This window comes from Ciconia boyciana, chromosome 1 (assembly GCF_034638445.1).
Source record: "Ciconia boyciana chromosome 1, ASM3463844v1, whole genome shotgun sequence".
NCBI lineage: Eukaryota > Metazoa > Chordata > Aves > Ciconiiformes > Ciconiidae > Ciconia > Ciconia boyciana.
Window position 1 is genome coordinate 29005745 of NC_132934.1, and position 14238 is coordinate 29019982.

Consider the following 14238-nt stretch of genomic DNA (forward strand, 5'->3'; position numbering starts at 1 on the left):
TTAATCTGTTGAGTGAAATTCCTGTTTCTAGAGAAAGTAAGACAAGATAATATGTCTCATCAAGGCAGAGCACTTCACCAGGGTAAATAATAACACCTAGAGAGTTCCCTGAGCTGGAATCAGCTAGGGAGAAAATAGCTGACTGCTGCACAAACCTAAGAGCCTCACACAGACAGGAAGAAAAAATACCTTTATGTACTGGAGGAAGTAAGGAACTAAAAGTGATCTATGTGGTGGGGCTGGGACTGAAAGCGATATGATTGTATGACTGTGAGAAAGGTGAAGTCAGCCTAGGAAGACCCACCAGGCTTCCCTTGACTGCATACTTCTACTTTAGCTCTACCAGGCTCTATGGAACAGCTTTTTGTACTTATATTCAGAATTAGGACATCAAACTTTAAGTGCATGTCTCCATACATCGATGAGGGGAGCATGTATCCATGTTCCAGGCTGCCCTACATGGGTCAGCTCTGGTCTTACAGAGTATAGTGGCATTAGTATACTGAGCCCAAGGTAAGGTCTTCCAAGATGCAAGGGATAACAGAAATGGCTCAATGCAATGCTAGTAATGCACCAAAACTGAATCCTGCCCATTCAGTGAGGTTGGATTGAGTCAAAGTACAATGTGAAGGGAGTGGACAAAAGTGCAAGTTCACACCAGTAGAACATCATTGCTGGTTTCTGACAGCTAGCAGTACCACAATGCGACTCCTACGGCATTTGTCCTTTTTCCTCCTCAAAACGTTTTTTTTCTGGTAGAAAAAGAACTTTTTGCCATTTGTACAGGATTTCCACATTGTCTTTCAGTCTTGTCGTAACTAGGCTACCCAGGAGATGGGTATACAAGAAATCCCCCAAAGCGATGAGATGTCTTTCAGGCCTATCCACTATAAAATGTGAGATTTCTACATGTGAAAGCAGCTGGAGAAAAACTGGTGAGAAAGCAGAGGACAATTCTCTCTAAATTAGTGAAATGAGAAGCAGGAAGGTGACAGACCCTTTGTGTAGAGAAGGGGCACACACTCCGGTCTGGATACCAGTCCAATGCTGATAAAGTGGACTGAGAGCACAGAGAGGGGGAACAAATTTTAAGAGGCTTATCTTCTCTTTTTTGTTTCCGACTAAACTGCAAGTAAACCAAGGTACCATACATAGTTTGCCTTAGGAGAAACATCACTTTAAATACAGAAATATTTTGTTTAAATTAGGTTTTTCTTAATTTTCTGTGTGTTTTAAAAGTTATTGTAAATACGTTTGTGCTGTCCATCCTCGAAGGAAACAGATGTGCTGGGGATAAAGTGTTTCTGGTATACAGTCTTTCTCAGTTTCAGTGAAGGGATACAGTTGCAGTTACATCCTCTCCATGGTTTGCAATGCTGATAACAGTAGATAAGGGATAATGAAGCTCTTGGCCACAATCTGTAGCAGGAGTTGTGACAAAATGTGAAACGCTAGATGAGTTGTCTTGTGTCCCTGTTGAAGTCATCAGCAAACTCCACTAAGCTGAAAACTCCGTTGTGTGGGAGCAGGGTGGAGAAAGGATACATAAACATCAGGAAAAAAAAGAAGCGTTAGCTCACATTTAGACAATATGCGACTATTTCATTCTCTAGGAGTCTAGTTGTAAATGGGGGAGAAACCTACAGGTAGGGTAAGATACAGAGGTGGTATTAATCATGGAGTTTGTCCTGAGAGTAAGTCAGAGACAGGTAAGAGATCATGTTGGGACTTCAATTTCAGGAAGAAATTTGCTGTACATTGACTGACTTGTTTTTAACTAATCAAAATGTTTTATGTTTAATTTCTCCAAGAATATTTCACCATAAAAATAGTAACTGTTTCTTTTTAACAGTTGAGAGAAGAAGAAGGTATAATATTAATTACCGAATCAAGGAGCTTGGCACACTCATCCCCAAGTCTAATGATCCGTGAGTTCAACAGTCTTTCCTATAATAATGTTTATAGTTTAAATAATGAAAAAAAAAAAAGACAGTTGCATATACTGGCTATAGGATTGAGTAATGGGATACAAAATCTTCCATGCTGGGTCACTGGCTCAGATCAGGCTGCTAAAGTAACAAACCTGTGACAGATTTTTGGTGCCTGTTGGGAAAACTTATGTGAAAGGATAATAAAATGAAAGCAATTCCAGGGTGTTTAAGAGAGACAGCCACATCAGGGAAAAGAAAAACAACAAAACAAAACCCAAACAAAACCAAAAAGAAGATAAGCCAAACAACAGAAAGTCCAGCTCCCTGTCCCTGGGAGCAATTGTGTGGTGTCTCTGGAGAAGGAAGGAGTGATGCTTTCAGCCCTTGCCATGGGCCCTCTAGTGGGATAAAACAAAATGCATGTTGTCACTGTTTGCCCTTTGCCTAAGAAAAAAAAATCAGCCTAAGAGTCTGTAGTCTGAGCATTTTTAAAAAATCCTCCACTCAGTGCAGGGAAAACAACAGTCCTAAAATGCAAGGATAAAAATAATAATTGCTATAATTTCTATAATAATAGCATTTTATACTAATGCATATACTTAGAGTAACACAAAATGCATATTGCTTAAACTATACCTGCATTCCCTTAAAGCTTATATTTGTCATCAATATGAAAAAAGCCACCTCGGTAGGAAAGCCTATTGCAGGATTAGCAATAACAATTCAGTGTGATATTTAATGCTCAACTTTAGCCTTAGATTTCTCATGTCACTCAGGGAAGCCTTAAGACCATGCACTAGCATGACTGTGACTCGCATAAAATTGATTATACAGATTTTGTCTTTATCATTTGCATGTCAATACAGACCTGCATGGTACTTCAAATGAAAACATCTATTGATATTTCAGCCTTTTTTTTTTCCTTAGGACTAAGAAACTTTTGATTATTTTAAGGATTTCTACAACAATATAAAGCCGTGTGAGACTTACATAAGTACAAGGTTGGCATAACAAGCCACTTGGAGTGAAATCACCAGAGAGAAAGTTAACATACCGCATCCATTTTAGAGAATTCATTAATTCGGCTCCTTCTACAGAATCCACCCAAAATTAGATAAATGGGCATGTTTTTGTTATTAATATAGAATTAGGTATTACAGCTGAGTTAAAATAAGAAGTGCTTTAAGTACCTAAATAAACTTTTGGCCACATGTGATCTGTTGCAAACACAGACTGGTAGAAGAGTTTTAATTTTGCTGGTGCATCTTTCAGTATTCAAGACCATTTGGGCAAATAATTGAAAGATTTCTCAGAAAAACAGTGGATGGCACTGTTGGTTTGCAGCTATAAAGCAATAATGGAAGCAAGTCATACTGCAATTAGAAGTGGGCATGAGGTACAAATTCCAGTTGTGATTTCTGATTGCCTACAGAGGTTTTTCAGTTACATGTTTTGGTCTGGATTCAGGTTTAGTTTATGAACTTATTGAAAACATTAATACCTAGAGCAATCACTTAAGCTCTTCTTAAAATGAATGTCTGGACCTGTAATTTTGCTCCAGTAAGTGGATGATAGATTTTACCCACAGATTTTGGTGTTGTTCCCTGATGAAAAAGTTTCAGGTATAGATCCTGAAGACTTCGCCTTTTCTTGTTTTAGTCTGCAAACCGATGACTGAGTTCAACAGTGTGACAGCCCCAAAGTGGTTTATGTTTACAAAAGCACAAAGTGAACTTAAGTGTCTCACATTCTGAGGCCTGCTGTCTTCAAAAGGCTGGTAATCAGTACTCCTTTTGAAAACAGGCCTATTTAAAAGCTTTCAAGTTGGTGTTAAGAAAAAAAAGGCATCAAAAGGTGCAGGATGCTTTTAAAAAACTAAGTTATAAAGTAACTTTGCTATAGCTTGGTGCCAGGTTAAATTAATCCAAAGAAGTGTAAACATTTTTTTTTTATATTTGTAGGTGGAAATACATTAATTTGACCATGTTGTTTTGTTGGCTGAGCAGATCAAAATTATTATTTCTTTCTGGTGTGGTCCTGTGTTGCCAAATCATAACTCAGTGTCCTTACCCTCTCTTTCAGTTCTTGCTTTTTCCTTCATAACACCTTACTGTGCCCCCAATCTGCCCTCTTCTTCTTTGAAAGAAAGAGATATATCATCTCGTACAATACTTTACCTGTAATGTTTTATCACACATAGCATTTTCACCTCATATATTGATTTTAGAAGGTTCTTCTTATAGTGGGAACTTAGCTGTAAGAGGAGAAACCTTACTGATGCTTGGACTAATGACAGTGAAGCAAATCAGCCTTTGCATTGAAAAGCAAATACTACTATAACTAAGCCATTGTGGTTAGCATGCCTGTCCCAGATGGCTTGCTTCAAGAAGATTACTTTCAGACTCAGGAACAGAAAAAGACATTTTTGATGCTATTTGGAAACCTTTTATGATTTATATTTCTTAGAAGTGGTGTGTGGGGTTTTTATTTCACTTTTGTTTTGTTAGTTATATAGTGAACTTGTTTGGCTCCTGCAGAGCTTCCGCAGGGACTTTCTTTTGACTGGCTTAAACCCCTATTCTTTTCACTTTTTTTTTTTAATTTAATGATGAAAAGTGTGGATTACATTGCTTACATGAATGGGTGTTTTAAGTTCACTTCATCAGCATTAGAAAATGGAGATAAGTTGCAAAGAACTTTGACTCTTTTGTTTAATTTTCAATGCTTAGATATCCAAGTGGTAGATGATTCAGAAATGCAAAACAGTTATACAGAATAATTCAAAAATAGAATTAAAAAAGGCCCAAAATACTCAGTCATATTTTGCTGAAAAACTCATAACCTGCTCCTTTAAATATGCCTACCTTTCCATTCATGGTTCCTTTGTGTTCAGCCTTTCAGAACCCAGTTTTAGGTGGTTAACAGGGCTTCACATTGTGATAGAGTCTCGAAATGCCTACGCAAGAACAGTTTTATGGTAGCTGGACAAGAATTGCCAGGAATACTAAGAAAAAAAATCTTTCCTTTAAGAATTCTAGTTGTTTTACAGAACCGGGATGTTAAGAGAACCACTGAGGATTTGGGCAGAAGTAGTGGGTTGCTCACTCTCTCTCTGCTCTCTGCAGCTGCCTGTGCCTGACATTCTGTCTGTGGACAGACCCACTAACGGCCAGCATGGCCCCATTTCTTGTAAAGGAAAAGCTTGTGTACACTCATGCTATTATAAAATGGAAACTTGCTGCCCCTGTCAGAAGAATACACTTTGTAATTGTGCAGGTCATCAAAACAAGTACAAAGTTCTTCAAAGTATTTATTTGAGCAAGCATAGCTTAAAGATAATTTCTCAGAAATAGGGAAAAGAAATGGTCTGCAAACATAGTTTCAACTTCACAAATGTATTTGCTACTAGTAACTGCTCTCTGGCTGGCAAACTCTGTGACTATCACCCTCTCCCAAACTCTGTTTTCGTTAACTTAGTTTTAATCTTAGATGATCAGATGCTGCCTACAGGAGCTCCACTTGTGTAAACTAGTGAAGCTCCTTTGACTTCAACAAAATTACCTTAATGGAAATGAGCTGAAGATCAGTCTCATGGCTATGTTTCTTTTCTCCTAAATGAGAAACTCTCCTAGGGAGAGTTACATGTTTTGGTCTGGGCATTTGAGATTGTAGAGAGGTTCAGCTGGTAAAGTTAGGAGGAGCTAGGATTCAGAGACTAATAAAACACAATGTGGTTTTTACTTATTTGCTACTTTTCCATGCAAATTATGTTAAGTGTGGTAGACCTCTGTTAATTAAACTAGATAACACACACATAACTTGCTAAAAATTTCAAATTATTGTGCCACATGCACACACAAAGACACAATCCTCCTTTGCAGAGGTCATTGCTGATGACCAGACCTGCAAATCTTCTTACTGCTCTCAACTGACTTGTTTCACGTGTAGAGTTTCCCATGTGTTTCAGTATTTACAGGATGGAGCCCTACATATGTACAATAAAAATGAAGACTAAGAGGGGAAAAAAAAAAAGGAATTAATAGATAGTGAAAAAGTAAAATGAAAAAAAGAATTCCTGCCATCTCCAAAGACTAGTTGATCTATATCAAACTTTGTAGGTTCAAAACAGTTATGAATGCAACTGTTTTGTCTGTTTTTATAAAGCAGTTTCCAATAAAATGACTAACAACTGCCAGTGGCTGCTCAGGTTTTAAAGGTTCTCAAATGGGTCTGTAGGCCTTGTAATTTCAAATTTTATCTCTATTATATATTGAGCAAGCACAATATATAAATCTCTAGGAAGCAAAACACACAATTTCTTAGTGTCGCTTTTATCATTTTTCGGATAACTCCATTTGCACCCAATTTAGAATTCAGCATTTTCAGAGAAATAACAGAAAACCAATAACTGTTCAGAGAATTTCTGAATTCTTCTTTGCACTTGCTGTGCTTGGGTTTAATCCATCTTCAAATGCTGAGGTTTTTTTTTCTTCCCATCATAGATGAACCTGCTTGCCTGCCTGCTAAGCAGAGCCAGATGCATTGCAGACTATTGCTATGCAGACACCTCCCCGTGCTATTCTCCCTGTTTGCCTTCATCCTCACTAGTTATACTGCTACTCTTCCAACCCAACACATCTGCATAGAGCCTCTGTTTCTCCATAGCACTGTCCTGTGACTGCTGTATGGTGCTCTGGGCTAAAATGGATGGAGAGTGTCTGAGATGCAGAACCAGCACAGACATCTTCAGTATTTTCTTTTGCTCCTGGTATAAACAGAGAGACATGGAGTGAAAGACATGTTGACTTCTAAGGTCACCAGCTGATCCTTTGCTGTGTTGCCTTCAGACATTGGAAGATTTAACTTCAATATTCCCCATTTAATAAGACAGCAACCTGTATATGTATCTATGAGTAGAGACGTAGAAGAAATGTGGGATACACACACATGCACAGACAGACACACACACATAAAATAACAGAGTCTCTTAAATGATAATAGTAACCACAGCATTTTCATCCTAGATCTCCACAATAGTTTTGCCTCTCAAATTTGTAAATATTACCAGAAGAGATATCTATCCATGTGTCTCTCATGCAGAAGCTGACCAGATCCATCTCTCTGGCAGTTTGAATCCAGGAATTAACCCTCCAGTGAAGATTTATGTCAACCTATGAGAAAAAATATCATTACCATATATGTAAAAATTTAAACTATCAAGGTAACAGGAACTAAAAGTGAGAAATATCACTTTTGGTTGTCAATTATGTGTAACACAAATGAATTTCATCACAAAAAGATTCCAAATACAGTCATGAATATATGGCTTATTCATATGTTAATCAGAAAAATTAACCAAAAATATTTTTGTCTGAATTTGATTTTGAATTCATCACATTTTATAACTGACATTAAATTGTTTGTGAAATCACTATGAAATATTTGCCAAATATGTGATATATGCATATTTTTCTCCTGCTGTTACATGTCTTAAATATTTCCATTTTGCCAGCTATGGATTAATTTCTAATTTCATAGTGTTATATTTTTATGTTCAGACCATCAGTCCAACACTGGCTTAGTTTTGTCTTAATTACATGCTAGGAGGAGTTGACGCCCCTTGCCTAGGCAGACTGTGTTTCTCCAGAGTTTCTGCTACAGGTTTTCTTATTACTGTAGCACTTTTTAAAGTTGCCATGAAAATGTCCTAAATCAGTCATTTTCACTTGAAATTAAACAAAAACCTACTGTAATTCTGAGCTATATATAGAACATACAGCTCATATCTAAGACGGCAGTAGAGATTCCCAGCTTGAAATGTTGTTTTCCTCCTAACTTCAGCTGCTCCTGTTTATTCAGGAGTGCTCTGGTATAGACAGACAGGCACCTCGCTGCCTTTCAAACTCCACTGCAATTCAGGTGTAAGTAGGGACCTCTCAGTATTTTACCTAACTTTCCAAAGAGGCCTGAAGAAAACAAGTTTATAATCTGGTGATGGCAGTCAGAGATTTGTGCAGAAAATAAGCATCGTGTACTAAAAACTTCTTTAACCTTTGCAGTTTGAACATAGGTATCCCACATGCGAGGAGAAAGTCCTCTCCTGGGAGGGAGTCCATGGGATGCTGGCAGGAAAATGTTCTGTCCTCCTGCCTGGGCAAGAAGTACAGGGAGAGGAAGGAGGAGGCAGAGGGACTGCCAAGAGGTGATTCAGCTGCCATGAAAGAGACAGGTTCTGCTCTTGGCTCCCACTCCCACCTCTGCTTTAGTTTTTTTGACCAGGGATGCTCTAAATGAGAATACATACTCACTTCAGTGAGCAGCCTCTGATGTTTTGGCTTTGTAGGCAGCGGGGTCTGAGACAAAAAATATTTTCTCTCTGACCTCCTCACCTTCTAATCCTGAAAGCTGTGCATTCCTGGCCCACATCACTGAGACGAGGGGAGGTCCCAGTGTGCTGGAGCCCCGCGGTTTGTGTGCTGCCCAGAGAGAACAAGGATGTGAATTCGAGCCCTCTGTGATCAAAAAGCTGGTTCTCCCAAATCTCTAGCAAATGATCTAAATTCTAGGATGTGGTTAAACACCATGATGCGTTATCACAAATAATTTTGCATATTCTTCTGAGCATCCTCAAAGCTATCAGTTCCATAAGGTTTTATCCCTGGCACAGTGCATCAGGAAAGGCCAGGTGGTCTGGGTCCCCAGATCCTGTACCTGCCTCGCTTTTGCCCTATACGTTCAGTAGAAAGAACTCTAAAGGTGCTTAGCCTTGGGGTAGGGGTGCAAGGTTCCTTAGGCACTTACTCTGAGAGGCTGAATGTAAAGCATAGACACTTCTGCAATAAATCCACTTCAGATCACAGGTTTACTCACCATAGGTGAGCATGTGAGTAGGAGCAAGTCTCATTAACTAAAGCGGACAAGGAATAATGGAAAGTGATGATTGACCGGAGTATAATTTATATTTCTTTTTCACTCTATAAATGCTAGCGTATAAGTGTATGTGTTTGGAATAGGTACTAAAAAAAATGCACTAAGGTGGTTACTTGTCACTCCCAACCTCAGATTCTTACTGGTTTAAAAAGCTTTTTCCTTCTCAGGTTGCTTTACAGGGCCAGAACCTCTGCCAATCTTCTGCTCGGTCTAAGCCATCTTGCAGTGAAGTGGATAGTTTGGATAAACCCTTCTGTCTGTATATTTAATGCACAGGGCACATCCTGTATCATAAAATACTGAACTTTATCACAAGTTAAACATTTTCAACAAATTTCATTCTTGTTCCAAGGCCTCCAAGACCTTACATAAAGGAATACATGGAAAGTTGATAAAGGGGTACATGAAAGTCCTTAAGCAGATGCATTTGAACAAGTGTATTGTTAGTAAGCCTGCTTGTAAGCTGGAAGTTAAAACATGATTTCCTGAATGATGGACAGGTTTAATCTTATTTTTTTGCAAGGCTTTTATTTTGAGTTGGGGTCTACATGTATCTGTGGATTTTAACTTGGTTTATATTGTTTCAAGATTTTTGAACAGAATTTTTGTCATTCCATAGCCATTATGGTTACCAAAGTGTGATTTGTCTGGTCTATCATCAATGAGGAGTGGCATTCAGCACAGACCATTTTTTTCTCAACAAGCATAAAAGCAACCTCATTAGTAAGTCAGGTAAAAGGAGTAGTATATTCAAAATGATCTTTAAAAATTTAGGCTTAAGTCCTCAGTAATGTATATTTCCTAGTTCATTAATGCAGAAATACTGCACATAGATTTTAATCTTAGAGTTAATAATAAAAGCAATTTTCACTAAAAATATAAAAACTGTAATGGTAGAATCATGATATTGCATTTAGCTCTCCCACAAAAAGTCACTTTATTACTTTCTTTTGACACTTATTTTCATTCTGGGATTAATTTTACTATATAAGGGCTTCTTAACTATTCTATTAAAATTTCCATTCAGAAGCAATAATATCTAAGAGTGAATAATAGTCATGTAAATCATTATTTCATATTAATGTAAAAGATTTTGTAAGTTCTTATGAATTCTGCTGACATGCACAATTGTGAAAAGGTTATCTCTACATTCTGCAGTGATATGCGCTGGAACAAAGGAACTATTTTAAAAGCATCAGTGGAGTACATCAAGTGGCTACAAAAAGAACAACAGAGAGCCAGAGAATTAGAACACAGGCAGAAGAAATTAGAACATGCTAACAGAAGACTTCTACTGCGAATTCAGGTTTGTATAAGAGCGTTGCCATGAAGTACAGAGCTTTCTCAGTACTTATCCCTCATCAAATTTTATTAATCTATATCATTTTTCCCCAAGTGGCATTTATTGAAAATGAATTGGCTTTCCCTATTTATCGCTGTGTATATTGGGGAGGGGGTATTTTTTGGATTTCTAGGAAATTCCTTTGATAATTAGACCTTACATAAAGGAATACATAGAAAGTTAATTAAGTATTTGTACAAACAGTTTCCTTATGTATGTATTAGAGACAGAGAAAGACAAAAAAGGAAGCAAAGAAGCATATTCCTGCAGCCAAAAGTCAATACTGGACACAAAATTCCCTTAGTATTTTCATTTTCCCTTTGTAACCATTTCACATGTTACACTTCCTTGGGTATAGTGTGCCATATAATATCTGCTTGTGACATGAAGCAGCAGAATATGGCCCAGCATGGCTTGAAATGCAAGATTTGAATATAGACACATATGAAGATGAGATAGATAGACAGACAGACAGACAGACATAAAATCAATCATCTTATATATGGTGATTTACATGCATATCTGTATATCATAAACATAATCAAGTATCTTCTGTTTCTCTGGATAGCAGTGGATAATGAACTAGAAAGTTGCAACGTTTTTCTGTCACCTTTATCGGGTTCAGTACGCAATGGTTTTAGAGAGGCTGTCCTACCTCATGTTCCCGTAGGACAGCTGCTTAAAGACAGGAGGGGAAATAAAAACAAAACCACTCGAGTGGCAAATTTTCATAGATTAACAATTTCATATTTTAAAATGTAGTCTCACAACTGGACAAAAGGTATAATTGATTTGCATGTATGATCCGTATATTTACTGCAATAGTTCTGAAGACACTGCTTTGCCTTTTAAAGTCATTATCTAATTGTTTTTGTTTGAAATGTTAGGAACTAGAGATCCAGGCACGTGCACACGGCCTTCCAGTCATGTCTTCACTCAGTGCTGTCGATTTAGCTGCACAAGTCATCAAGCAACAGTCTTATCCAGAGGAGAACTCTGTAGACTACTCTCAACAAATGCCTCTGGCACATGGACCAAATTCTGATGTTTGCGATGGATCTACAGCCTTTTCTGATCCACTTTCACACTTCACGGATTTGTCCTTCAGCGCAGCTTTAAAAGAAGAGCAACGACTAGAGGAAATTTTACTGGATGACACAGTGTCGCCATTTGGAACAGACCCACTCTTGTCCTCCACGTCCCCAGCCGCATCGAAAGAGAGCAGCAGGAGAAGCAGCTTTAGCACAGATGATGGAGATGATTTATAAAAGCAGAAAGGGCCTCATACTTCTCTAAACCACTTGCTAAAAGACTGAGTTGAACGTAAGCATGGTGTTTGTGCTTATTTTAAATATGAATAAGGAGAGTCCCTGTGAAGATACGTTACTACATGACAAGGGTTTAAATCAGCCCTTACTTCACAGGAAAATGAGGTGGACATGAACTCATATCACTTTGTCCAAAATTCATACCCTCTGTCCACAGCTGACATTTGCACAAGTCTTTCTTCACTGGGATGTTTTTACTATCATTCCATGACTTTTTACAGCACTATGAAAATGGTTACCACAAAAGGAATACCCTTGTTACAAAAGTGTATTCAAACTCTCTCTTCAATCTGTGTTCACTATTCTCTGCTATAAACATGACTTTTAGTCATTTTTTAATTTCTCTTTTTTATATAACTAAAAATTCTACAAAACGTGAAGCAACAGGGAACTATTTAAGCTGGGAACTATAGAGACATTACAGGTTTTAAAATCTGAAAAAACAGATGGTAATGGTTTTGCACAAGTGAAGTAAGTATGAAATTTAAACTGCGTAGGCTTCTCTTTAAAATGAGAAAATCCATTAAGCTTTTCATGAAATTCCATTTTTTTTAAATTTCATTTGTAGAAAAAGAACAGACTTTTAATATGTGTTTTAATGATACAGAAGAAAAATGGAAACTAACATAATGACAGAGACTCGAACTCAGACAGAAAAAGATATGACTTTTCAGCAGAAAGACTATGGATGTACAAGACTCAACAAAGATACTCCATGTTACAATTAGCACAATTTAAAACAAGCACTACCAGTAACAGTGCTATGGCAGTTGCTTATTCCAAGAACGTTCAAACTGTGTCCTTTTTTGTGTGGAAGAGATCAGAATTCAGAGACACGACAGTGTGCTTCTGGACAACATTTTCAGTGTCCTTTGGCAGCACAGTAAGGTTTTTCCAAAGGGACTCTGCTTTATCCATATGCATGCCTTTGATCCATTTGGAAACGGAGGGAAATTACAAGATTCCCATTGCATACACTTGAAACAAAGAGAATTTCATTGCAAATTTGGCTTTGGATTCACTACAGAAAAGCTGAAAAGGAAGACTTTTCAAACCGAAGGGGTTATTCAGAAGTGTGGATGTGATGCACTGCTTCTCATAACTAGCATGCTAAGAGAGGGCATTCAGAAAACGTGTTTTGATGACTCAGTAAAGGCTTGGCAGTTAGAGGGCAGGTAGAAGGCATATCATTTCTATACATCGTGAAATTCTGGAGAGCGATATAAGTTCCTGGAGGACATTAAGTGCAATCACTCTAATTGTAATATTAATACATGGGGAAATAAGCTGGCACAGGTTCTTCATAGCTCTTCCTCAATCAGAGCCAAAAGATCACATTAGGGAGTTCTCTAATGATTCAAAATACGTTTCAAAAGTGTGTATTAATTTTGGTGTCACTGAGCCTGCCTCACGCCCCAGAAATGTCACAGGATTGGAAATAGTAAGAAGAGATTAAAATAGCTTGTTTTTTATGTTAACATTTTAAATGTATTTAAACATATTATCCAAGAACAGAGCAATTGTTTCTTCCTATCGCCTCTTCTGTTATTGGTACCTGGGTCCTCCTCACAGTCCTTGTGAGGTTTGTGTTCCTCCAGGGCCGTAGCCCATTCCTGACCAACCCAGATAGTGTCATGATAGTTTCTTAATTGGAAAGTTAGCAGTGGGATAATAAATTACATCCAGATGGCTATGAAAGATGATGGAGTATCCATTTTCACAAGAATATTTATGTTTTTAGGAAACTCAAGGATTTCTATGACCCGATGCAAACTACTTGGATGTAAGCTGAACAGAGCAGAACTGATCTTCTTGTTGCATGTGTGTGGGGTCCCAGACAGCCCAGCACACACCTGACCCTCAGAAGAGGCTAAGATATGTTTCCACTGCATGGTTAAAAATAATAACAACAACAACAAACAGTCTTCTGGTCTTTTTTTTTTTTTTTGTTTTAGCATGGAAGAAAGGAATGGAAAGGCAAATGAGTATTAACCAAAGGTAATTGAACACAGAACTGATCAGCATTTTAATTGGAGTACTTCTATAAATTAAGCTCGTTAGAAGAGGAACCACTTTGTCATAGTTTTGCCAAAGACTAGCTAATATTGACATTTGAATACAGAATATGATGATTTAAAAGTAACATTTATGCCCACATTATGTCTAGTGTAGGATGCGTATTGTCTATTTCAGCTGATGAAAGGAGGGGATAGTTGGTTGATATCAAATGCCATTTGTCCTTGTACTGCAGTTTCTAATACATTAGTTTTAAATACACCAGTGTGGATTGCTCATAATGGAGAAAAAGAAATTAAATATGAATATATTACATGATTTTCCCATTGAACTTTTACATGGGAGTTAGACCATACTTCTGAACTATATTGACTTTAAATAACATCCTGAATTTCATCACTTTTATAAGCACTGTTCTAAAAAAACATTATAGTGCATCCATTAAATTTTTTAAAGTTGATTTTCATTCTTCTGACAATTGCTTCAGTCTGAAGCACCAGATTTTTTTTTCTTCCTGCATGAGAAGCTTAACAGAAGGTAATGAATGCTTCTTTTGCAATATACCGTATTGCATCTATCTAAACATATTCAGGCTCTTTTCATTAACACAAAATCCCCAACCCCCTTGCCCAAAACACTAAATGTATTAATACCTGTAGGTGTGTATTATGGTAATGTTGTTTCACTGCCA

At 37.5% G+C, this 14238-nt stretch overlaps 1 protein-coding gene across 1 annotated transcript in view; it reads left to right on the plus strand.

The window, feature by feature from the left end:
- TFEC (transcription factor EC) overlaps positions 1-13311 on the plus strand; it is a 38041-nt gene extending 24730 nt beyond the window's left edge. The window contains exons 6-9 of the mRNA XM_072849690.1: positions 1853-1928; positions 10020-10167; positions 11091-11526; positions 13273-13311. Of these exons, the coding sequence (XP_072705791.1) occupies positions 1853-1928; positions 10020-10167; positions 11091-11471 (605 nt within the window). The 3' untranslated portion in view covers positions 11472-11526; positions 13273-13311. The remainder of the gene's footprint in view (positions 1-1852; positions 1929-10019; positions 10168-11090; positions 11527-13272) is intronic.
- The last annotated feature ends 927 nt before the right edge of the window (positions 13312-14238 follow it).